Source organism: Mytilus californianus, unplaced genomic scaffold, assembly GCF_021869535.1.
Source record: "Mytilus californianus isolate M0D057914Y unplaced genomic scaffold, xbMytCali1.0.p SCAF_3, whole genome shotgun sequence".
In the NCBI taxonomy this organism is placed as follows: Eukaryota; Metazoa; Mollusca; class Bivalvia; order Mytilida; family Mytilidae; genus Mytilus; species Mytilus californianus.
The window spans coordinates 50,479,050-50,503,643 of NW_026262679.1; the positions used below are offsets into that span (position 1 = coordinate 50,479,050).

At 32.0% G+C, this 24,594-nt stretch overlaps 1 protein-coding gene across 1 annotated transcript in view; it reads left to right on the plus strand.

The window, feature by feature from the left end:
* The window catches only part of LOC127734802 (U3 small nucleolar RNA-associated protein 15 homolog), a 61,794-nt gene that overhangs the window by 33,390 nt on the left and 3,810 nt on the right, over positions 1-24,594 (plus strand). The window contains exons 7-10 of the mRNA XM_052244808.1: positions 14,621-14,756; positions 20,761-20,845; positions 22,741-22,890; positions 24,393-24,488. Coding sequence (XP_052100768.1) covers positions 14,621-14,756; positions 20,761-20,845; positions 22,741-22,890; positions 24,393-24,488 — 467 coding nt within the window. The remainder of the gene's footprint in view (positions 1-14,620; positions 14,757-20,760; positions 20,846-22,740; positions 22,891-24,392; positions 24,489-24,594) is intronic.

Genomic DNA, 24,594 nt, shown 5'->3' on the forward strand with positions numbered 1-24,594 from the left:
TTTCGAGTTATGTCCATCACCGGAAAAGTTCGTCAATTATGTGTGCATTTATGACGTCATTTACCAGATAGAGGGGATCACCTGTATCCCTGCACTATTAAAGTTCATCAAGCGTCTTCGTGATCATCATTATGCAGGATAAACTACAAATAATGTTTGTTCCGTAGGTACTTAATCATAATTTCCTAATGACAGCAGTGCTGATTATCAATTATAAAGAATTTATTTTGCCGAATAATTCTTGCAATACGGCATTATATTTTTTCAACCACTCGCTCAACATGGGAAGGAAGTGTTGATGCCCCTAAACTCACGAATGATGTTCACTCAAACCAAATTTTTTGACGGAAATGCAACGAACTCGAAAGTTGTCTATTTGTGATGCTGTGTTTATTTTTCCGGAATTTGATGTGACATCCCCTCCTACCCTACTCATTGATAACTTTTCACAGTTTATCTCCTCTAGAATCACAATCTGATTTGTACAAAACCTTGCCACAATCATCAAGAGTGGTTGGTTATATTCTGTGCTAAGAGGTATATAGACCCATCAGTCCTTCCTTGGTCTATCAGGCATTTTGGTTTCTTGGTGATAATCATGTTGATAGGTTGTTGCTTGCTAATGTCCTGTGGCAAATATTTCAAGCACATTCAGGGTCAGAAAAAGCTAACAATTGGTGCAATATAAGTAGGTTCTGAGAAGTTGGTCGACAGTGATAAAGGACAGGAAATTTGGATTGCCACTAAAAAACTCAAGGACAGGGTTTGTAGTGTTGGTCCAAATTTTTATTCCAGTTACATAAAAACTTAAGAATTCTTGACACTTTATGTTCAGGGAAATAAAAGGCATAGTTCTATATTTTGTGACTACTGAATTTTTAATTATCGGACATATTATATATTGATTTAAAAATTATTATTATGCAACAGAGATAAAGAAAATTTCTGAAAAACATTTCCCAATAGTTTTTCCAGACCATTAAAAATAAGTCTTAAGGCTGACACTTTCGGTATCGCTTAATTTGATCAAATTAACAACTGACGATTATATGTTTTCGACATTTCACACTTCATTATTCAATTAATGTTAATGATCTAATTTATCTGAGAAGTAAAAAGACTGTTTGATGTACAACATAAAAGAATATATACAAATATTTTGATGTATTACAGAAGAAAGAATATAAGTAAATATTTTGTATACTGGTTTTTATGTCAATGTAGAGGATGGTTCATGTGATTATTTTTGAATTAGTGTGATATAAACTGTTTTATTTCATAATTACGAAAGATATCAAAGTTATTTAAATGAAGATTGTGTTTTCGTTGCTTTTTCATTTGTTTTGTACAGGATGTTTTTGCATTGTTACGGATTGTTTCCGCTCATCCAATAACTCGTTAAACTCATATTAACACCATCATTAACCTTATTAATTAAAGAAAGAATTGTCAAACAAAAGAAATTATAGTGATTAGTTTCTTTCAAGTATTCGGTGGTCTTTCAGCGCTAAAAGAATTTAAAAGTGAATTAGAAAACAAAGAAATAAAAGCCCTTTAACATACCTTGTACTCTTTTTCTGAGACAAAATAAGAAAACATCAAATCCATAAATTTATGAATTTTTTACTAAGCTCAGTCTCAGTGATGAAAACTATCTTTAGAGGCGTTAAAAAATGAAAATTAGGTTAAATGAGAGGCGGAAGATACCAAAGGGATATTCAAACTCATAAGTCGAAGACAAACTGACAACGACAAAAAAGCAGATAGACAAAGAACAGAATGCAAAACACAACATTGAAAACTAAAGACTGAGCAACATATTCCCCACCAAAAACCGGGATGGGGGTGATCTCAGGTGCTCTGGAAGGGTGAGCAGATTCTGCTCCACATGTGACATAGCATACTTTATCTTAATTATTGTTACCAGCATTCAGTAACAGTAACTGTGGTACTAATCATAATTTTGAAAAATTTTGTATGTGCAAAGTATATCCATCAATTAAAAATAATCAACTTTCATGAATGATCTTTTAAATTTAAATCCCTAATAGCTTCCTACCAAAGTAAAAAACTTTTACCAATTTGCTTTTGCTTTAGGTTTTTTTTACCAATAAACTTACAAGTACAGGGGAACAATATCTGTAGACAATAAAACAAGAGATGGGTATTAAGGTCTTAGATTCTCCATTTTAATACAGAAATTGGGAACAACAAGAATTATTTTTTTCCAACAACAATTCTTTTATATCTGTTTATTATTTCTGATGACTGTTCAGATAAAACTGCAAACAATTTGAATTATTCTCAACAAAACTTGTAATTAAAGTGCAGCAAAAATACTGAAGCAGTCCACATAAAAGATAATTTATTATAAATTTACTACAATTTAAACAGACAGAAGAGACTTTTAGTCTAATTGAAGTCAGTTGTTGAAAGAAATCATTAGAACTTTAATTGAGAAAGTTATAAACAAGATTAATCAAGGAGTTTTTGTTACATGCAGTGGTGAAATAAAATCAACACATGTATAAAACTACAAAAAATTTAATTTACATTCAGTGGTGAAATGTGATCACAACAAAAATTACATATACATTCATTCAATGGTGAAATAAAATCACCATATGTTTCATACTACAAAAATAAAATTTACATTCAGTTGTAAAATGAAATTGTCACATGTTTCATACCTCAAAAATAGAATTTATATTCATTGGTGGCTCAAAATCTCAACTTGTCTCATACTGCAGAAAATATATTTACATTCAGTGGTGGAATGTCATCATCACCACATGTTTCATACTACAGAATTGTATTTACTTTCAGTGGTGGAATAAAATCACCACATGTTTCATACTACAGAATTATATTTACTTTCAGTGGTGGAATAAAATCACCACATGTTTCATACTACAGAATTATATTTACTTTCAGTGGTGGAATAAAATCACCACATGTTCTTACTTCAGAATTATATTTACATTCAGTGGTGAAATAAAATCACCACATATTTCATACTACAGAATTATATTTACATTCAGTGGTGGAATAAAATCACCTCATGTTTCATACTACAGAATTATATTTACATTCAGTGGTGGAATAAAATCACCTCATGTTTCATACTACAGAATTATATTTACATTCAGTGGTGGAATAAAATCACCTCATGTTTCGTACTACAGAATTATATTTATATTCAGTGATGGAATAAGATCACCACATGTTTCATACTACAGAATTATATTTACTTTCAGTGGTGGAATAAAATTGCCACATGTTTCATACTACAGAATTACTTTTACTTTCAGTTGTGAAATAAAAACATCACATTTCTTGTACTACAGAAATAATTTACTTTCAATGGTGGAATAAAATCACCACTTTTTTCATACTATAAAAATTGCATTTTCATTCATTAGTGGAATAAAATCACTAGATGTCTCATACAACTAAATTACATATGTATTCAGTGGTGGAATAAAATCACCACATGTTTCATACTACAAAACTACATTTACATTCAGTGGTGAAATGAAATCGTCACATGTTTCATACTACAAAAATTACACTTACATTTGGTGGTGAAATGAAATTTAAATCACCACATGTTTCAAACTACAAAAATTACATTTACATTGGATGATGGATTAAAACCATCAAGTGTCTCATACTACCAAAATTACATTTACATTAAGTGGTGAAATAAAATCACCACATTTTTCATGCTACAAAACGTATACTTCTAATTACCTGCATTTTTTAATGGTTATATTTCCATTGTAGTGGACACATGTAATGTTACATTATTTTAAAGGTGTCTTATATTGTTTTATAAGCAACCAGTACCAAAAAAGAGGGGGGAAATATCAAGAGGAGAATCAAAACTTGTAAGACAAAGAGAGATGTCCACAATCATGACCAAAAAATAGCGAAAGGAAAACAGTAATATACAACCCGAAAACACTATAAACATGATAAAGTACCAGTAGTTGTTAATTTCTGTGTCATTTGGTCTCTTATGGAGAGTTGTCTCATTGGCAATCATACCGCATCTTCTTTTTCATAGCTATATATTTAGTTAATTATATTACACTCTTATAGATTAATCCTTAACAACACAAACATATAGGATTCTTCTAGTGACAAATATGGTCAGGAAGGGTTGATTTCTTACCATAAGTAGTTTAATGCTGTAAATATGCCTATTCCTGTCTTAATAAAACAGGAAAAAGTTAATGATTTTTTTTTTTTAGGATAGTTGTCCACACAGGAATTTTGTATTGATATAAATCCTTCAATTGGTAGTCACTTTTGAATTCACTGGGAAATTTTTTAAATGTCTGATCATGGTATGGATACTTGTCCACTATTGAAAACTGATTTTACCTCGTTTTCTTTTTTTTCTGTTTGTGTTATTGGGTTGCTGTTTCATTGAATTTTAATTTACCTAACATCTTTATTTTCATGTTACAGAACATTGAGGCAGAATGTATGACATGATTGATTGATTGATTGGTGTTTAACGCCACTTTCAGCACTATTGTGCTATTTTCGTGGAGGAAGCCAGAGTGCCCGGAGAGAACCAACTACCTTTGATAAGAAAACTTTTAATCCTAGTTAGTCTAGATTGGAGTCGATTGCACTGGCATGTGGGGGATGCGAACTCACAACCTAAGTGTTGACTGGCTAGTGATACAGTAGATCGACTACTTAGACCACTTAGCCACCGAAGCCCCCTAAATGTTTTACACTATTGTTTTATCTATTATTAAATGTTGTATGCTACTATTTATATTCTAATAAAGATTTTACTGCATTGGAAGATACTGAAGAAACTGACAACAAACATATACTTTTTACTATCAAGTTTTTAACAAGGTTATTATAATAGTTTGGGATGTAGTCTTTCCTTGATCAGAAAGAAGTAATGACCTTTACAGATCTAATTTAGTAGTGCAAATTAATTTGTTGCAGAGAAATAGTTGTTGAGTATATATCTTTCAACATCAAGCTTGATATGTTTCATTAATCTCAAATTCACATTCACCAGTTGTTTGGCAATGAGGCAAGAAGAAGCGATTTCTGTCTTATAATTACCGTATATTGTTATATTTGGTGTAATTCATTCTGGATAATACATTATAGCCATCATCGATGGAGAAATTACGATTTATATACCACATGTCTACTGACACAAGGAAGAGAAAAAATGGTTATTATTATATATTGACGTGATATCTTGTTATGGCAGATTAGGAAACTCAGATCCCCTACATCTAATACATCTGTTTATTTCTTATTTCATTATGTTATTTTTTTACAGCATAACATTAATATAAGAAGCATCTGTATCAATTTGTAGATGCATTTGAGGGGTCTTAATGTGCATACTAAACATGTAGTTAATCATTAATTGAAAGGTTTTTGAAATGTCCAGGGGTCTAATAACCCTAATGTACATTTTGAATATGTACTGAATAATTAATTGAAAGGTTTTGGACAGTTAAAGGGTCTAAATCAACATAGTTTGGAAGTTCTAAGCCCATTTTTTACATTCATTGTTACTATTATAAGCCATTGACCAGTGAGTTAATAAATTTATGTGCTACTATAGGTAGTGCAGAGCAGTTGAACCTGTTTACTTTCATGATCGGCAAATCATTTCAATCAAGCTGAAAAAAATATCATGCATTTATAATTGCTTGGATATTCATAGAAGGAGCCTTTTGTTATTGAATTGATATAAAACAGATTATTTGTTATTTCATTTTATTTTCCTGTAATTGTATGAAGATACAGGTTGATCTTAATTAATGTTGATGTTGACACTTTGAAAGATTAATTATCTAAAGGGAGAATACTCTATTAAAGATTCACCAGACCTAAACATTTTGAGTACTATTATCACACTCAGATTTCGAAATCACCCAATCTTAATACTGGATTAAGTGTTTCGAGCACAAATTTTGTACCCCACGTACTGAGTAAAGTTTTATGACCGAAAGGACTGGTTGTAAACTATCATGATTATACACGTATCTTGTTGATCAGTTAAATATCCTAGTTATATAGTTTCTACTGGCATGTTGTTTGTTTTCTGTTGTACTGCTGTTTATACACATCTTTCCTCTGACGTACAATTTTTGCTTAAAGGTATATTCTTATTTTCACTCCCAATTTATTTCCTTTTAATGATATACATTTCATTTATTCAAATTTAGTTCTGTTACTTACCTGCAAGAACACATGCAATTAGGTGCATATTTGAATATTTTTATGGGTATTAAAATTTCTTAAAGCTCTCATAAATTTTCATATTTCTCATAAAGTTAAACATACATCTGGAAAGCAGAGTACAACAACTTCGGTAACCTTCATTTTCATAAGTGGACCAGTGTGGTTTCTAAGACCTACATCTTTATATGTTAACCACAGTTACTTTGGTGACCTATGTACCTTTACAAGTGCATATGTAAATTTTAAAGACCAACACCTTTATATGTGGACTTGCTTAAATTTTGAATACTTGATTTTTGACAAGTTGATCTGTGTAACTTCTGAAGTTGAAAATCTTAACAATGGTTTATCTCTTTAAGATGTTCCTTATAAAAAAAGTAATGGTGTTACCTTTTAAGACCCACGTTTCAACATGTGGCTTTTATAGACCCTCATATAGATTTGAGGACTTTTGTAACTTTTAAAGACCAACATCTTTACAAATAAACCTTTGTTACTCTTGAAGAACTACATCTTTGTAATTTGACTAAGTTTTTTCTATTAACGGTTATTTGTATTGCTAAGCCGAACAGATGTTTTGATGCTACTTTTAATAGCTCAGAAGCAGTAGTTTTATTGTCGGCTTTTTATAAAATTACTGCTAATAACTGATTTTAATAACAAAAATGCTCTGTTTTTGAAAATAGCATGCTCCAACATAGATAGGTTGTGGAAGAAGCATATTTTAGTAGGCAATTTGACAGCAAATGCTATTTATAAGGTTTTTTTCTCCATGAAAGTCGTTTGGTTACGAACATGAAAAAAGATGAAAAGTGAATATTCGTCTTTACTGTTTGATATCGTGGCCTCTAAGAGTCTGAGATAGTTCTTTACATGTTTGCATGTCATTCTGAAGAAGTATGCTATGATGAATTATTCTGATTAATTATATACACATTTATAAAATAGCAAGAAATATATATGTATCCCAGTGACTTATATAAATCATATCTATCAACCATATCATAATTCTCCTTGTTTATATGGAATTCACATTTATGAAAGTTATTGTGAATTACATCAAATTAATTAATCAAATTTTATTACATTTTTGCCATGTTTATCGGCACTTTTCCAGATGGTTTGCAGAAAACTTTATCTAAGATTGAAATTCATTTAGAAAAGTTCAACTTTTATATAATTTTATTCCGAGCATCTTACAATATTACTTGTTGAATTTTGGTTGTCACAAGGTCTCCTTATTTTATATAGGTATTGGTTGAATATTTGTTTTTTGGTAACATGTATCTACTGTACAAATGATTATAACCTGTACATAGTACCTAAGTGATAGAGTTTCAGGTAGCTGATATGTTTCTACCTATACAAATACATGCAAAAATTACCTTTACATGGTCATTAGTAATTCAGGTAGCTGATTTGACTTTGTATCTACTTAAATACAAGTAAATAGAAACAGAACATGGTGCCCAAGTGATCCAGGTAGCTGATATATATCTACCAATACAAAGAAATAGAAATATAACATGGTACCCAAGTGATCCAGGTAGCTGATATATATCTACCAATACAAGTAAATAGAAACAGAACATGGTGCCCAAGTGATCCAGGTAGCTGATATGTATCTACCAATACAAGAAATAGAAACAGAACATGGTGCCCAAGTGATACAGGTAGCTGATATATATCTACCAATACAAGTAAATAGAAACAGAACATGGTGCCCAAGTGATCCAGGTAGCTGATATATATCTACCAATACAATTGAAAAGAAACAGAACATGGTGCCCAAGTGATCCAGGTAGCTGATATATATCTACCCATACAAGTAAATAGAAACAGAACATGGTGCCCAAGTGATCCAGGTAGATGATATAAATATACCCATACAAGTAAATAGAAACAGAACATGGTGCCCAAGTGATCCAGGTAGCTGATATATATCTACCAATACAAGTAAATAGAAACAGAACATGGTGCCCAAGTGATCCAGGTATCTGATATATATCTACCAATACAAGTTAATAGAAACAGAACATGGTGCCCAAGTGATCCAGGTAGCTGATATATATCTACCAATACAAGTAAATAGAAACAGAACATGGTGCCCAAGTGATCCAGGTAGCTGATATATATCTACCAATACAAGTAAATAGAAACAGAACATGGTGCCCAAGTGATCCAGGTAGCTGATATATATCTACCAATACAAGTAAATAGAAACAGAACACGGTGCCCAAGAGATTCAGGTAGCTGATATATATATCTACCAATACAAGTATATAGAAACAGAACATGGTGCCCAAGTGATCCAGGTTGCTGATATATATCTACCCATAAAAGTAAAAAGAAACAGAACATGGAGCCCAAGTGATCCAGGTAGCTGATATGTATCTACCAATACAAGTAAATAGAAACAGAACATGGTGCCCAAGTGATCCAGGTAGCTGATATATATCTACTGATACAAGAAAAAGAACATGGTGCCCAAGTGATCCAGGTAGCTGATATATATCTACCAATACAAGTAAATAGAAACAGAACATGGTGCCCAACTGATCCAGATAGCTGATATATATCTACCAATCCTAGTAAATAGAAACATAATATGGTGCCAGAGTGATCCAGATAGCTGATATATATCTACCAATACAAGTAAAAAGAAACAGAACATGGTGCCCAAGTGATACAGGTAGCTGATATATATCTACCAATACAAGTAAATAGAAACAGAACATGGTGCCCAAGTGATTCTGGTAGCTGATATACATCTACCAATACAAGTAAATAGAAACAGAACATGGTGCCCAAGTGATACAGATAGCTGATATATATCTACCAATACAAGTAAATAGAAACAGAACATGGTGCCCAAGTGATTCTGGTAGCTGATATACATCTACCAATACAAGTAAATAGAAACAGAACATGGTGCCCAAGTGATACAGATAGCTGATATATATCTACCAATACAAGTAAATAGAAACAGAACATGGTACCCAAGTGATCCAGGTAGCTGATATATATCTACCAATACAAGTAAATAGAAACAGAACATGGTGCCCAAGTGATCCAGGTAGCTGATATGTATCTACCAATACAAGTAAAAAGAAACAGAACATGGTGCCCAAGTGATCCAGGTAGCTGATATGTATCTACCAATACAAGTAAATAGAAACAGAACATGGTGCCCAAGTGATCCAGGTAGCTGATATATATCTACTGATACAAGAAAAAGAAAAAGAACATCGTGCCCAAGTGATCCAAGTAGCTGATATATATCTACCAATACAAGTAAATAGAAACAGAACATGGTGCCCAACTGATCCAGATAGCTGATATATATCTACCAATCCAAGTTAATAGAAACATAATATGGTGCCAGAGTGATCCAGATAGCTGATATATATCTACCAATACAAGTAAAAAGAAACAGAACATGTTGCCAGAGTGATCCAGGTAGCTGATATATATCTACCAATACAAGTAAATAGAAACAGAACATGGTGCCCAAGTGATCCAGATAGCTGATATATATCTACCAATACAAGTAAATAGAAACAGAACATGGTGCCCAAGTGATCCAGGTAGCTGATATATATCTACCAATACAAGTAAATAGAAACAGAACATGGTGCCCAAGTGATCCAGGTAGCTGATATATATTTACCAATACAAGTAAATAGAAACAGAACATGGTGCCCAAGTGATCCAGGTAGCTGATATATATCTACCAATACAAGTTAATAGAAACAGAACATGGTGCCCAAGTGATCCAGGTAGCTGATATGTATCTACCAATACAAGAAATAGAAACAGAACATGGTGCCCAAGTGATACAGGTAGCTGATATATATCTACCAATACAAGTAAATAGAAACAGAACATGGTGCCCAAGTGATCCAGGTAGCTGATATATATCTACCAATACAATTGAAAAGAAACAGAACATGGTGCCCAAGTGATCCAGGTAGCTGATATATATCTACCCATACAAGTAAATAGAAACAGAACATGGTGCCCAAGTGATCCAGGTAGATGATATAAATATACCCATACAAGTAAATAGAAACAGAACATGGTGCCCAAGTGATCCAGGTAGCTGATATATATCTATCAATACAAGTAAATAGAAACAGAACATGATGCCCAAGTGATCCAGGTAGCTGATTTATATCTAACAATACAAGTAAATAAAAACATAACATGGTGCCCAAGTGATCCAGGTAGCTGATAAATATCTACCAATACTAGTACCGGTAGATAGAAACAGAACATGGTGCCCAATTGATCCAGGGAGCTGAATTTTATCTACTTACACAAGAAACTGTACATGGTGCCCTTTTGAGCCAGGAAGCTGATTATATGTTTCTACTCATACAAAAAAAATGGAACCTGTATGTGGTAGCCAAGTGATCCAGATGGCTGATATGTATCTCTCAATACAAGTATAAGTAACAAGAACCTGTACATGGTGTCCAAGTGATATAGGTAGCTTAAATATATTTATCAATACAAGAAAAAGAAACTGTACATGGTACCCAAGTGGTCTAGGTAGCTGATATATATCTATTTAAACAAGAAAAGAGAACTACATGCCGTGCTGAAGAGATATAGGTAGCTTAAATATATCTACCAATACAAGAAAAAAGAACCTATATATGGTACCCAAGTGATCTAGGTAACTGATATATATCTATCAGTACAAGAGAAAAGAACCTGTACAAGCTTTAAGGTACCCTAGTGATCCAGGTAGCTGGTATGTACTTATTTAAAGAAGTATATAGAACCTGTACATGCAGGGCTGATGTGATATAGGAAGCTGAAATTGTAGCTACTTATATAAGTAAATAGAACCTGTGAATGGAACCCTAGTGATCCAAGTAGCTGATATGTATTTATTTAAATGAATTTATAAAACATGTGCATTGTGCTCAAGTGATTTAGGTAGCTGATATATATCTTCTTATACAAGTAAATAGAACCAGAGCAGTAATGGGGCCAGACTTTTGAAGGGTAGATCCTGATGGCTTGAAGACTTGCTTTACTGATAAATGGTACATGTTGTTGACCAGAACATATAAGTAGATTAGATTTGATGATTAAGTAGTCGAAGGATCACCAAAGCTACTTACATAGTTAAAAGGACCGGATACCTAAACTGGATGGACCTTGATGTTATCATTTAGGAGTGATTTAGGCCACCTATATGAAAAAATGAACCAGGCAGTGATCTAGGACACCTATATGAAAAAATGAACCAGGCAGTGATCTAGGCCACCTATATGAAAAAATGAACCAGGCAGTGATCTATGCCACTTATATGAAAAAATGAACCAGACAGTGATCTAGGCCACCTATATAAAAAAAATGAACCAGACAGTGATTTAGGCCACCTATATGAAAATATGAACCAGACAGTGATCTAGGACACCTATATGAAAAAATGAACCAGACAGTGATCTAGGCCACCTATATGAAAAAATGAACCAGACAGTGATCTAGGCCACCTATATGAAAAAATGAACCAGACAGTGATCTAGGCCACTTATATGAAAAAATTAACCAGACAGTGATTTAGGCCACCTATATAAAAAAAAATGAACCAGACAGTGATCTAGGCCACCTATATGAAAAATGAACCAGACAGTGATTTAGGCCACCTATATGAAAAAAATTGAACCAGACAGTGATCTAGGCCACCTATATAAAAAAAAATGAACTAGACAGTGATTTAGGCCACCTATATGAAAAAATGAACCAGACAGTGATCTAGGACACCTATATGAAAAAATGAACCAGACAGTGATCTAGGCCACTTATATGAAAAAATGAACCAGACAGTGATCTAGGCCACTTATATGAAAAAATGAACCAGACAGTGATTTAGGCCACCTATATAAAAAAAAAAATGAACCAGACAGTGATCTAGGCCACCTATATGAAAAATGAACCAGACAGTGATTTAGGCCACCTATATGAAAAAATTGAACCAGACAGTGATCTAGGCCACCTATATGAAAAAATGAACCAGAGAGATAATTCTGAATCCCAGATACTAGCATTAATTCTTAGTATCTATACATTGAGTATGATCGGTATGACATTACAGGTAACACAGTAAAGTATTGCACCAAAATCCCATATATAGGAAAGTTTATTTTTCAAGTAGTTGAACAATTTGTCCAAATCCATTAAAAGAAAGACAAACATCTTTATCATCTAAATAATTTTACAATTTAGTTTAAATTTGGTTATTTCATTGGTAGCAACAAAATACTGTGATTTCCTAGGAAATAAAAAAAACTGATGATTTCACATGTTAAACAATCTGATAATTTCACTCATCTGAAGTCATACAACAATGGGTGTTGTCAAGACATTCTTGATGAGTTGCGTTGAAACGAATTGAGAATGCATAAAAAGATCTAGTTTCTTGCAATTACTACTTTAATTCAATTAAAATGATCTTGGTAAATGTAATAAAAGTAAATGTTATCCAAGATTTCAAATGTAAAAAAATATTCAACTTGTGACCAACCAATCCTTAATATTAACTCATGCATATCCACATTCGTGTTGTTCTGTTGTTCAGTCACTCGTTTAATATTATTCTATATTTGAATATAGGATTAGTTATTCTATAATTATAGTCCATATCTCCTACATTAAATCTAGCTGAAGCTAGGAGTGCATTAATTTTTAATTATACATTGTACTACTATTAATAAAAAAAATACAAATTCTCATTAGCATTAAATGAAGAACTTATAATCCATTCTTCCAAGACATTTTGTTTGATGTGTAATTTCTGGTAGACAAGTTTTAATGTAAAGGTTCTATTTTGAAGATCTTTTTTGTGATATTACGTGTAAAATCTTACTTTTGCACAGTCATAGGAAGCAATCCTTAAACTATTACATGTTAATTCATTAAAACAGAAGTCATAATCATAAAATCTTTTCAAAGAACTTTTCATCCCATATGACATAGGATTTATTGCAAATATAAAATCATAATTCTTGTATGCATCTTTGATGAGGGTATCATATTTTACCTGCGGACACTCAAAAGAAGTGTTCACACAGCATTTGTTGTGCTATGAATGTTACCTCATCTTAAACGATCAAAGTAAAACAATCAAAAATATGTTTCAATATTTGCGGAAAAAGCGAACATAATCGTCAAATAAATAGCAAAATTTCTTCATATAAAAACAATAATAGCGTAACATTAAATGTTTCATCGTAAAAATGCAATAAGGACAATGGTATTTACGTGTAGTTTAATAGCTCAGCAGAAGATCACATTTGAAAACACTCGAATGTAGAGAGTGGAATCCTCTCGTGCATACTTAGGTTAACGATCATGATGTAAAAGTATATGACAGCAACATATGATTTTGGCATTATACAGTTTAATGAAAAATGATGTTTTTGATTAAAACGATCATTTGCATTGGAATTTGGTTGGAAATTATGTATTTCTGATCTTGCCTCTAGAGATATTGTAATTATGCCAGATTTCATCATGAGAGTTGTCCCAGAAATGTATTGTTACAGACTGAAATGTTTTGATTTAAATAAATTCAAAATATATGTAAGGTTTTTTCTCATTTTCAGAAAAAAACAAAATCAGTTATGTAATGTGTCTATAAACAGCAGACATTTTCAAATGCTCTTCCTACAATGTCAATGTTACTGTCTTAAAAATTTTGTTTGTAATATATACTCTCCTATAGTTCAGGATAACAGTCTAAGGTTTGATGTGAACTATGTTGTCATTGCAGTGAACCAGATTAATGACTCAACTTTTCAGCATTCCTCCTATAATGTTGTGCAGTCTCTGCATCCTCCTAAATGATGTCTTAAGAAATTAGAATGTCCAAAACATTGACCTTTCTATATGTCAGTGCCATTTCTGGACAGGTCCATTGTCTTTGCTTTATAATTATTGAAAACTTGCATATTTTTATTGTACTTGTATAATTTTTCTCTGCTGGTTGTGGTCTGATTTGTTAAATTTAGAGACTGCTACATGTACATCAGTAAATTTGTAACAGAAAGTAATTCAGTGTAGAAATTTTAATCCACCATTTTCTGCAAGGAAATGCCTGTACCAAGTCAGGAATATGACAGTTGCTTTCCATTCATTTGATGTGTTTGAGCTTTTGATTTTGCCATTTGATAAAGGACTTTCCATTTTGAATTTTCCTTGGAATTCAGTATTTTTGTTATGTTACTTTTTATTACCCAGAATGCAGTTTTTGTTCATGTTATATATATATAGGCTAGTCAAAGTTAAAACCTAATTATCATTTCAGAAACTTTACCCATTTGAATAAGTGGATTTTTTAAGAATTATTATTTTTACATTTTAGGTGGAAATGTTATAAAAGTATGGGATGCTTTAGCAGGAGGGCGATTATTGACCACACTATGTCACCACCATAAAACTATCACAACATTGACGTTCTGTAAAAACTATCAACGGTTGATCTCTGGATCCATAGACAGGTATTTGTTATAAAGTGTGGAACTGTTTTATATCTTGCCTACAATAGAAGGGATCATTATGTTTTCTGGTCTATGGGTCTGTTACGGTTTCAGGTTTAAGTTTTTGGTTAAGGTAGTCTGCCATGAAGTTACAGTAACATAAGCTTGAAAACAGTTCTCATGTTCATAATGAGGTGTAAACTTGTTATCCCCCTGCTGTAGGGGAGGGGGGCATTATTAGTTATCTTGGTGTAATCAGGGGTGTACAGAATTTTACACCGTTTTTTTATTTTTTATTTTTTTTTTTTTTTTACATTTTTTTTTCTTTATTTTGGCAAAATTTTATTTTTAAAAATTATTTGGCAAAATTTTATTTATCCCGGGGTGAACAAGGGTGGGGTGTTATTTACACCGGGGTAATTAACCAATCAGATTGCAGCAAATTTATTCATTTTTTATTTTTAATTTTTTTTTTTTATTTTGACATTTTTTTTTCTTTATTTTGGCAAAATTTTATTTTTAAAAATTATTTGGCAAAATTTTATTTATCCCGGGGTGTACAAGGGTGGGGTGTTATTTACACCGGGGTAATTAACCAATCAGATTGCAGTATTTATGATGCATAAGAAATAATAAGTTTTACCCATGTCCGTCCGTCCGTCCTTACGGCCCAAAATTGGTTTCCATTCTCTAACTTTAGTTTGCCTCAACCAAATGTTATGAAACTTATACACAATACTAATTACCACAAAACACAGATCAAGTTTGAATTTTGGTGGTGTCACTTCTAGGTGTAATACCACCATTGATTTTCCCCTATTAGTCTTTGTTAAATTTGCACTTTTCAAAAAATTGTGCAGAATTTATCTTTGTTTCAAATAAAGAAATAATTGGCATGAGTAAAGTTTTATCCTGTCCAGTACTATAGAAAAAATTTCACATAACATTTCATTGCATATAAGAAAATAACCATCACTGGAAGTTAACCAATCAAATTTTCCCCCTTTTTAACCTGTGTACAAGCTTTAGTTACCATGTAACCTCGTTTCCAAAATATTTTATAGAAACCCCAAATAAAAAAATAATGGTGCTTTGAAATACCCAAGATATATGTTTATGACCCAGAAATGTTTTACTGCAATGAAATGTAGGATCAATTACCTACAACTGTCAAATTCAAGGGAATGTTTTTTTTCGACCTATTTTCGTATGCAACCCGATGTGACGTACTATGATTTGGTGGTATTACACCTAAATTAGGTGTAATACCACCATTGATTTTCCCCTATTAGTCTTTGTTAAATTTGCGCTTTTCAAAAAATTGTGCAGAATTTATCTTTGTTTCAAATAAAGAAATAATTGGCATGAGTCAAGTTTTATCCTGTCCAGTACTATAGAAAAAATTTCACATAACATTTCATTGCATATAAGAAAATAACCATCACTGGAAGTTAATCAATCAAATTTTCCCCCTTTTTTAACCTGTGTACAAGCTTTAGTAACCATATAACCTCAAGTTTCCAAAATATTCTATAGAAACCCCAAATAAAAAAATTATGGTGCTTTGAAATACCCAAGATATATGTTTATGACCCAGAAATGTTTTACTGCAATGAAATGTAGGATCAATTACCTACAACTGTCAAATTCAAGGGAATATTTTTTTTCAACCTATTTTCGTATGCAACCGGATGTGACGTACTATGATTTGGTGGTATTACACCTTCTACCGTTCTAGAGTTATGCCCCTTTACAAATGGAAAAATTGCTTTCGTTTCTGTTCTATAACTTTAGTTTTCCTCAACCAAATGTTATGAAACTTATATACAATGCTAATTACCACAAACACAGTTCAAGTTTGAATTTTGGTGGCGTCACTTTTTTTTTGTTCTAGAGTTATGCCCCTTTACAAATTTATGGAAAAATTGCTGAATTTTTTGTTTCCGTTCTTTAACTTTAGTTTGCCTCAACCTAATGTTATGAAACTTATACACAATGCTTATTACCATAAAACACAGAACAGGTTTTAATTTTGGTGGCCTCACTTTTACCGTTCTAGAGTAATGCCCCTTTACAAATGAAAAAATTGCTAAATTTTTCATTTCCGTTCTATTTCTTAAGTTTGCCTGAACCAAATGTTATGAATCTTATGCACAATGCTAATTACCACTAAACACAGATTAAGTTTGAATTTTGGTGGCGTCACTTTTACCGTTCTAGAGTTATGCCCCTTTACAAATGTAAAAATTGCTGAATTTGTCGTTTCTGTTCTCTAACTTTAGTTTGCCTCAACTAAATGTTATGAAACTTATGCTCAATGCTTATTACCACGAAACACAGATTAAATTTGAATTTTGGTGACGTCACATTTACCGTTCTGGAGTTATGCCCCTTTACAAATGGAAAAATTGCTGGTTTTTGTCTAGCCTGCTACTTTTGTCGCAGAAGGCTTGACATAGGGATAGTGATCCGGTGGCAGCGGTGACTTCTTAAAAGCTTTGTATTTTAGAAGGTGGGGGACCTGGATGCTTCATACTTTGTATATAGATGCTTTATGTTACGAAGTTTCCGTCTGTCACATGTCCCTTGTCCATGACCTCATTTTCATGGTTCAGTGACTACTTGAAAAAAAGTTAAGATTTTTTGTAATGTTAATTTCTCACTTATAATGAGTAATAGGATAACTATATTTGGTATGTGCGTACCTTGCAAGGTCCTCATGCCCGTCAGACAGTTTTCACTTGACCTCGACCTCATTTCATGGATCAGTGAACAAGGTTAAGTTTTGTGGTCAAGTCCATATCTCAGATATTAGAAGCAACAGGTCTAGTATATTCGGTGTATGGAAGGACTCTAAGGTGTACATGTCCAACTGGCAGGTGTCATCTGACCTTGACCTCATTTTCATGGTTCAGTGGTTATAGTTAAGTTTTTGTGTTTTGGTCTGTTTTTCTTATACTGTATGCAATAGGTCTACTATATTTGGTGTATGGAATGATAGTAAGGTGTACATGTCTAGCTGGCATGTGTCTTCTGACCTTGACCTCATTTTCATGGTTCAGTGGTCAATATTAAATTTTTGAGTTTTGGTCTTTTTTTCTGATACTATATGCAATAGGTCAACTATATTTGGTGTATGGAAATATTTTATAATGTACATGTCAGTCTGGCCGGTTTTATTTGACCTTGACCTCATTTTCATGGTTCATAGCTCAGTGTTAAGTTTTTGTGTTTTGGTCTGTTTTTCTATTACTATAAGCAATAGGTCAACTATATTTGTTGTATGGAAGGATTGCAAGCTGTACATGTCTGCCTGGCATGGTTCATCTGACCTTGACCTCATTTTCATGGTTCATTAGTCAACGTTTAGTTTTCTGGGTTAAGTCTGTATCTTAGAAACTATAAGCAATAGGTAAACTATATTTAGTGTATTGAATGATTGTAAGGTGTACATGTATTTCTTGTTTGGTTTATATGACCTTGACCTCATTTTTTTGGATCATGTTAAGTTTATGTGATAGTTGTAGTAAAGCTTTATATTTAGAACTATCAACATAATATCAATGATTAGTAAAGAAGGCGAGACATTTCAGCGTGTGCACTATTGTTTTCTTTTCTGTTCTCTAACTTAAGTTTACCTCAACCAAATGTTATGAAACTTATACACAATGCTTATTACCACAAAACTCAGATCAAGTACAAATTTGGGTAGCGTCACTTTTATTGTTCTGGAGTTATGTCCCTTTATAACATTATATGCAAGCGGGGACATCATCTGTGTCTTATGGACACATTCCCCATCTATTTTAATAAAATTTATTTGCTAAATTAGGGGTTTGAACTCGGTGTCAATGTTCCCTGAACATGGAAGAATAGTGTGAGGTGGGCATGGTGTAATATGGCAACACAGTTTTCTGGTTTTTTTTCCTCAATTGAAGAGAGAGTACAAACTTGGCAGATAGCTATCATAGGATAGTGTTAGACAAGTTAAATGTATGTCACTTTGGAATCAATAAGATTACAAACTTGGCTGGAACTTCCAATATCTTTCTGGTTGAATGAAAAACTTTGAAACCAAATGTGTAAGAATGGTTCCTTGCATTATACTGATTGAATTATTTTTATTGAAGCTTGATTGTCTATCCCGTATGGCTTTCAGACTAACTTAAGTTAATTTTTTTAGAACTTCTTTACCATTTGGTTAGCAGTTTTTATAAGATCCCTGGAAAGTACTGTTATTTTTAAACAGCACAATCACATTATAATTCCTTCAAGAGGTGATTTTTTGGAAAGGGTTCATGGATATAAAGAGATACCTCAAAACAAAAACGAAAATGACTGCCAGGTAACTGTTGTATGCTCATATCAACCACTATTTTTAGAAATATTAAACCTACCCAAAATTAGGGTTACTAGATGAGCAAGTATTTGCCAAACTTTATTTAATATGCATTTTTGTCTGTTTAGCTGCATCAGCATTGCAAGGCTCCTTTAATAGTTTTTACAATCATACATTATGATGTAGGCAGTTAAAAACTTTTAACGATTGTTCACAATATATGAATATGATTTTGGTTTTGACTAGATAAAGTTCCCATTAAGTAAACTCTATAAATTTTGAAATATTGTTATGAACAAAAACTTGTATAATTAGTATTTATATATAGGAAATCTTTTTTTATAATTAATAAGCAGATTTATGCCAGTCATAATTATTTTTTTATAATGAAGAGGAATTTATCGAACAAGTAAATTCAATTTAAACACTTGTGTAATGTGATGGAGGAACTCGTTAAGCTTATGATTGCCTTGATGGAAAACATTTTGAGCATGTCATAACTTTATTTATTTTTATGGACAATTGTTTAATACTTCATCCCCTCGTAGAATCAGGTAGCTTCCATCGACATTAATTCTGCATGGAAGGTGGTCTCAGCATTTTATCATGATGTTTTTGTTTGCATGTAAAAATCTTATTCTGTTTCTAATTATTTAATGAAATCAACATTAGAAATGTTTTGTATCTAATAAATGTCATAATGCTGCCGTATTAAAGAAGTTCTTAAGAAGGATCTTATGTAGTGCAGGTTACGTCACACACAGAGTCAACCAGCGTGCACATGTCAGCCAGGGAATGCTCATGCTTTATGTAATTCATAATAAAAACGAATGAAAACTGATGTTTGGAAAAAAAATATGAGCCAATTAGAGGCAGGACATGGAATATAAAATTTTTACGGAATGAGAAGAATCGTAATGTTAGACATGGTGGAAAGTGAGATGGATTATTTGTCATTTTATATTACATTCTTGCGATGCATATAGACGTAGATTATTAATATATACTGTAATAAAATAATAAGGGCGTGGATCTTATATAATACAGTTATTAATCATTCAATTAACAAGTAACCGATTAAACAGAGGGCAGGTAGTACTCAGCTGTAAAGTGAGTACTTGTTCCTGCAGTAATTTTCTCAAATGAAATACAATAAAATATTGATATATTTCTGCAAAATGTCTCATATTTTTTTCCAGCTGGTTATTAATGTACATTTTACTTTAAAAGAATCTGACTGTTGGAGTCTCATGAAAAACACATGTCAATCTGAGAAAAGTCCCCAAAATGTCCATTTTAACAATTTTTAGAATAGATCTTGATAAATTTAAATCAATTGGACCAGTTTAGTTTAAAACATATGTAGTTGTTCAAAAAGAAGTGGATCAGCCATAAGTTTTGCAACTTAAATAACATCCTCTCACCAGATTAGAATGGATTAGGTCTCAGAATAAGGTACACACATTTCTTCAATAATACAACAGAAGCTCCATCTATTACTCAGATTTTAATAGCCTACATCCAAAATCTTCAATAAATTCAAACCAAATTTTCATAGACTTCAATAAACATTTAGAACTTGGTCATATCGCAGCACTATACGTACTAATTATCAGGACCTGAGGTATTTTCTGGTCCTTGCTGTATGGTCGGTAACCAATGATTTTCCCATTTTTTTGTTTTCAGACACATAAAGATTTATGATGTTAGTACATACCAAGTGGTACATACTTTAGATGTACCGGGGTCTGTTCTCAGCGTTGGAGTACCTGTAAGTACAAGGGACATTTATCTTCTTGGATTAGACAGAAAGTAATTCTATTTTGTAGGGGTAATATGAAAGTATAAATATGTCAATAAATCGTGGGAAAATTAGTGTTTATGTTGCATATTAGATATTACTGCATGGAAGCAAAGGTGATAGGTTAATGGGAATGTTGTAACTCAGAATGATATCATTAAACAATTGTTGTAGTTTTTCAAAGATTTCTTTGACTTTACAAGAGTCGGAGGGCTAGATAAGCGTGGGAAAAATTAATTACATTTCATTCATAGGCATTAACATGGAACATCTCTCTGATGGTACTTCATGTAGGATGTTTGATACAAATAAGGAACACGAGTTAAGTTGAAAGTTTACGAAAAAATACTTAGTAAAAATGAAAAGCAATCCATTAATATTAGGGAGAAGTGGTGGGAGAGACACCTGTCAGTGTCATAAGAAGTAAATGTTCCTATTAAATTATGATAGTCAGTATCTTATTATAAGTTTATATGTTCTATTGTACTCCATATTTCAAATATTTCCTTTGACGATGAAAGAAACTTGAAAGTGGCACTTGTACATCAGTTGAGTAGAATTCAAATGTTCAATAATTTCTATGCTGTATAAACTTTGATGTTCGAATCTCAGACTTATTGAAGGTTCAAATTGTTCATAATATTTGGAAATGAGGGTGTAAAGAGTTATATCTTTCTTTAATTGCTTTCATAAGATACTTTTTTAAACATATGTTGCTCACTCATAAAAATTCTTGAAAATTCTCACTATTTTGGGAACAGAAATATTATATTTGTTGATGTATTTACAGGCAGACTACAATCTCTTGGTATTGATATGTTATATTTGTTGTTATATTTACAGGCAGAAGACAATCTCATGATATTAATGTTATATTTACAGGCAGAAGACAATCTCGTGATATTAACGTTATATTTACAGGCAGAAGACAATCTCATGATATTAAAGTTATATTTGTTGTTATGTTTACAGGCAGAAGACAATCTCATGATATTAAAGTTATATTTGTTGTTATATTTACAGACAGAAGACAATCTCGTGATATTAACGTTATATTTACAGACAGAAGACAATCTCATGATATTAAAGTTATATTTGTTGTTATGTTTACAGGCAGAAGACAATCTCATGATATTAAAGTTATATTTGTTGTTATATTTACAGACAGAAGACAATCTCGTGATATTAATGTTATATTTACAGACAGAAGACAATCTCATGATATTAAAGTTATATTTGTTGTTATATTTACAGACAGAAGACAATCTCGTGATATTAATGTTATATTTACAGACAGAAGACAATCTCATGATATTAAAGTTATATTTGTTGTTATATTTACAGACAGAAGACAATCTCATGATATTAACGTTATATTTGTTGTTATATTTACAAGCAGATGACATTCTCAGGGTATTGATATGTTATATTTGTTGTTATATTTACAGGCAGACAACAATCTCATGATATTAACGTTATATTTATTGTTATATTTATAGGCAGAAGACAATCTCATGATATTAATGATAATTTTGTTGTTGTATTTACAAGCAGATGACATTCTCAGGGTATTGATATGTTATATTTGTTGTTATATTTACAGGCAGAAGACAATCTCATGATATTAACGTTATATTTATTGTTATATTTATAGGCAGAAGACAATCTCATGATATTAAGGATATATTTGTTGTTGTATTTACAAGCAGACGACGTTCTCTTGGTATTGATATGTAATATTTGTTTGTTATATTTATAGGCAGAAGACAATCTCATGATATCAAGGATATATTTGTTGTTGTATTTACAAGCAGACGACATTCTCTTGGTATTGATATGTTATATATTTGTTGATATATTTACAGGCAGATGACAATCTCTTGGTAGTAGGTACAGCAGAGGGTTTGCTTTCAATGCAAAGGAGAAAGTCAGATGAAGACAAAAATGTTAGAAAAAAAAAGAGACCAGCATCTTACAAGTTTTTTCTGAAAGGACAGAACTATACTCCTTCATCGGTATATTTTGAATATTAACATGTAACAGCTTTTTACCAAATCCATTAATTTTTAGAATAATTTTGTTGAAAGAGATGGAAGTAAGACGGTATCAGTGAAAATAACAGAAATTGGGTTTTTATAAGACAAATGCTGTGATTACTGGTCGTCATTTTTTTTTAAAAGTTTCCAGAATATTTTCATATAAGTTACTACTCTAAATTCGGAATTTGCTGTGTGTAATTTTTATGTCCCACCTACGATAGTAAAGGGGCATTATGTTTTTCGGTCTGTGCGTCCGTTTGATCGTCCGTCCGTCTCTCCATCTGTCCCACTTCAGGTTTAAGTTTTTGGTCAAGGTAGTTTTTGATGAAGTTGAAGTCCAATCAACTTAAAACTTAGTACACATGTTCCCTATGATATGATCTTTTTAATTTTAATGTCAAATTAGAGTTTTGATCCCAATTTCATGGTCCACTGAACATAGAAAATGAAAGTGCGAGTGGGGCATCCGTATATTATGGACACTAGCCAACAAAATTCAAGTTAGAGAAGAATAATAATACCAGGAAAAATTGCATGATTGCATGAAACATTTGTCACTGGACAATAAAAAAAAAACATTTAAATAATCAAAAAGGCAAAAATTAAGTGGCAAATTTTAATTATAGCAATCCTGTTGTATTTTCTACATTAATAAAGACATCATGGTAATTTCTGAATTTACAGAAATAAGTTTTTGTGCTTTGGTTTACTCAGGATAATCTTTTTGTCATGATATTATCTGTACATTAATTTATGGATTTTCAATAATATATGAATAGTACTTCTGACATGAAGCATCAATCCAATGGAATAAAAGAAAGTGCCTGTTGATATTAGTATTTGTTATTTTATTCATATTTTTTTGGGGTCAATAGTCAATGATTCTCATCTGGTCTGATTGCTGAACTCTTTAACTCCGAGGCATATGTCCAGTAATCGCAAAGTTATATACTCATATACAAAAATCCTAGTAAAAATAATTTTTATGCCCCACCTAAGGGCATTATGTTTTTCGGTCTGTGCGTCCCTTCATTTGTCCGTCAGTTTAATTGTGTCTGCCCCGCTTCAGGTTAAAGTTTTTGGTCAAGGTAGTTTTTGATGAAGTTGAAGTCCAATCAACTTGAAACTTAATACACATGTTCCCTATGATATGATCTTTCTAATTTTAATGCCAAATTGAGTTTTGACCCCAATTTCACGGTCCACTGAACATAGAAAATGATAGTGCAAGTGGGGCATCCATGTACTATGGACAAATTCTTGTTATGGATTATTTGTGGCATTTTTAAAGCAATTTTTTATTCAAAGTAATTTAAAGTTCAAGATTTCAACCTGGAATTTTCTGGTTAATGTTTCCATTTAGAACAGGTGATATAAGGTTGAGAGAACCCCTTGTTGGTCTTGAAAAAAAAATCACCAGAAAATTTTTCAAAAATTATTATAAAAGATCCATGTATTTTTTGTTTATATACTTGCAGGAAGATCAAATTTATGAACACAAAAAAAAAGAAAAGTTACAGAGATATGATAAATTCTTTAGAAAATTTGAATACAGCAAAGCTTTGGATGCTGCAGTAAGTTGATTATATCTATAGTCTGCATTACAATGACATTGTTCGAATGCATAAGAGAAAGTTTATATATTCTATATTTTTTTAGTTTGCGTTTACTGGTAAACGT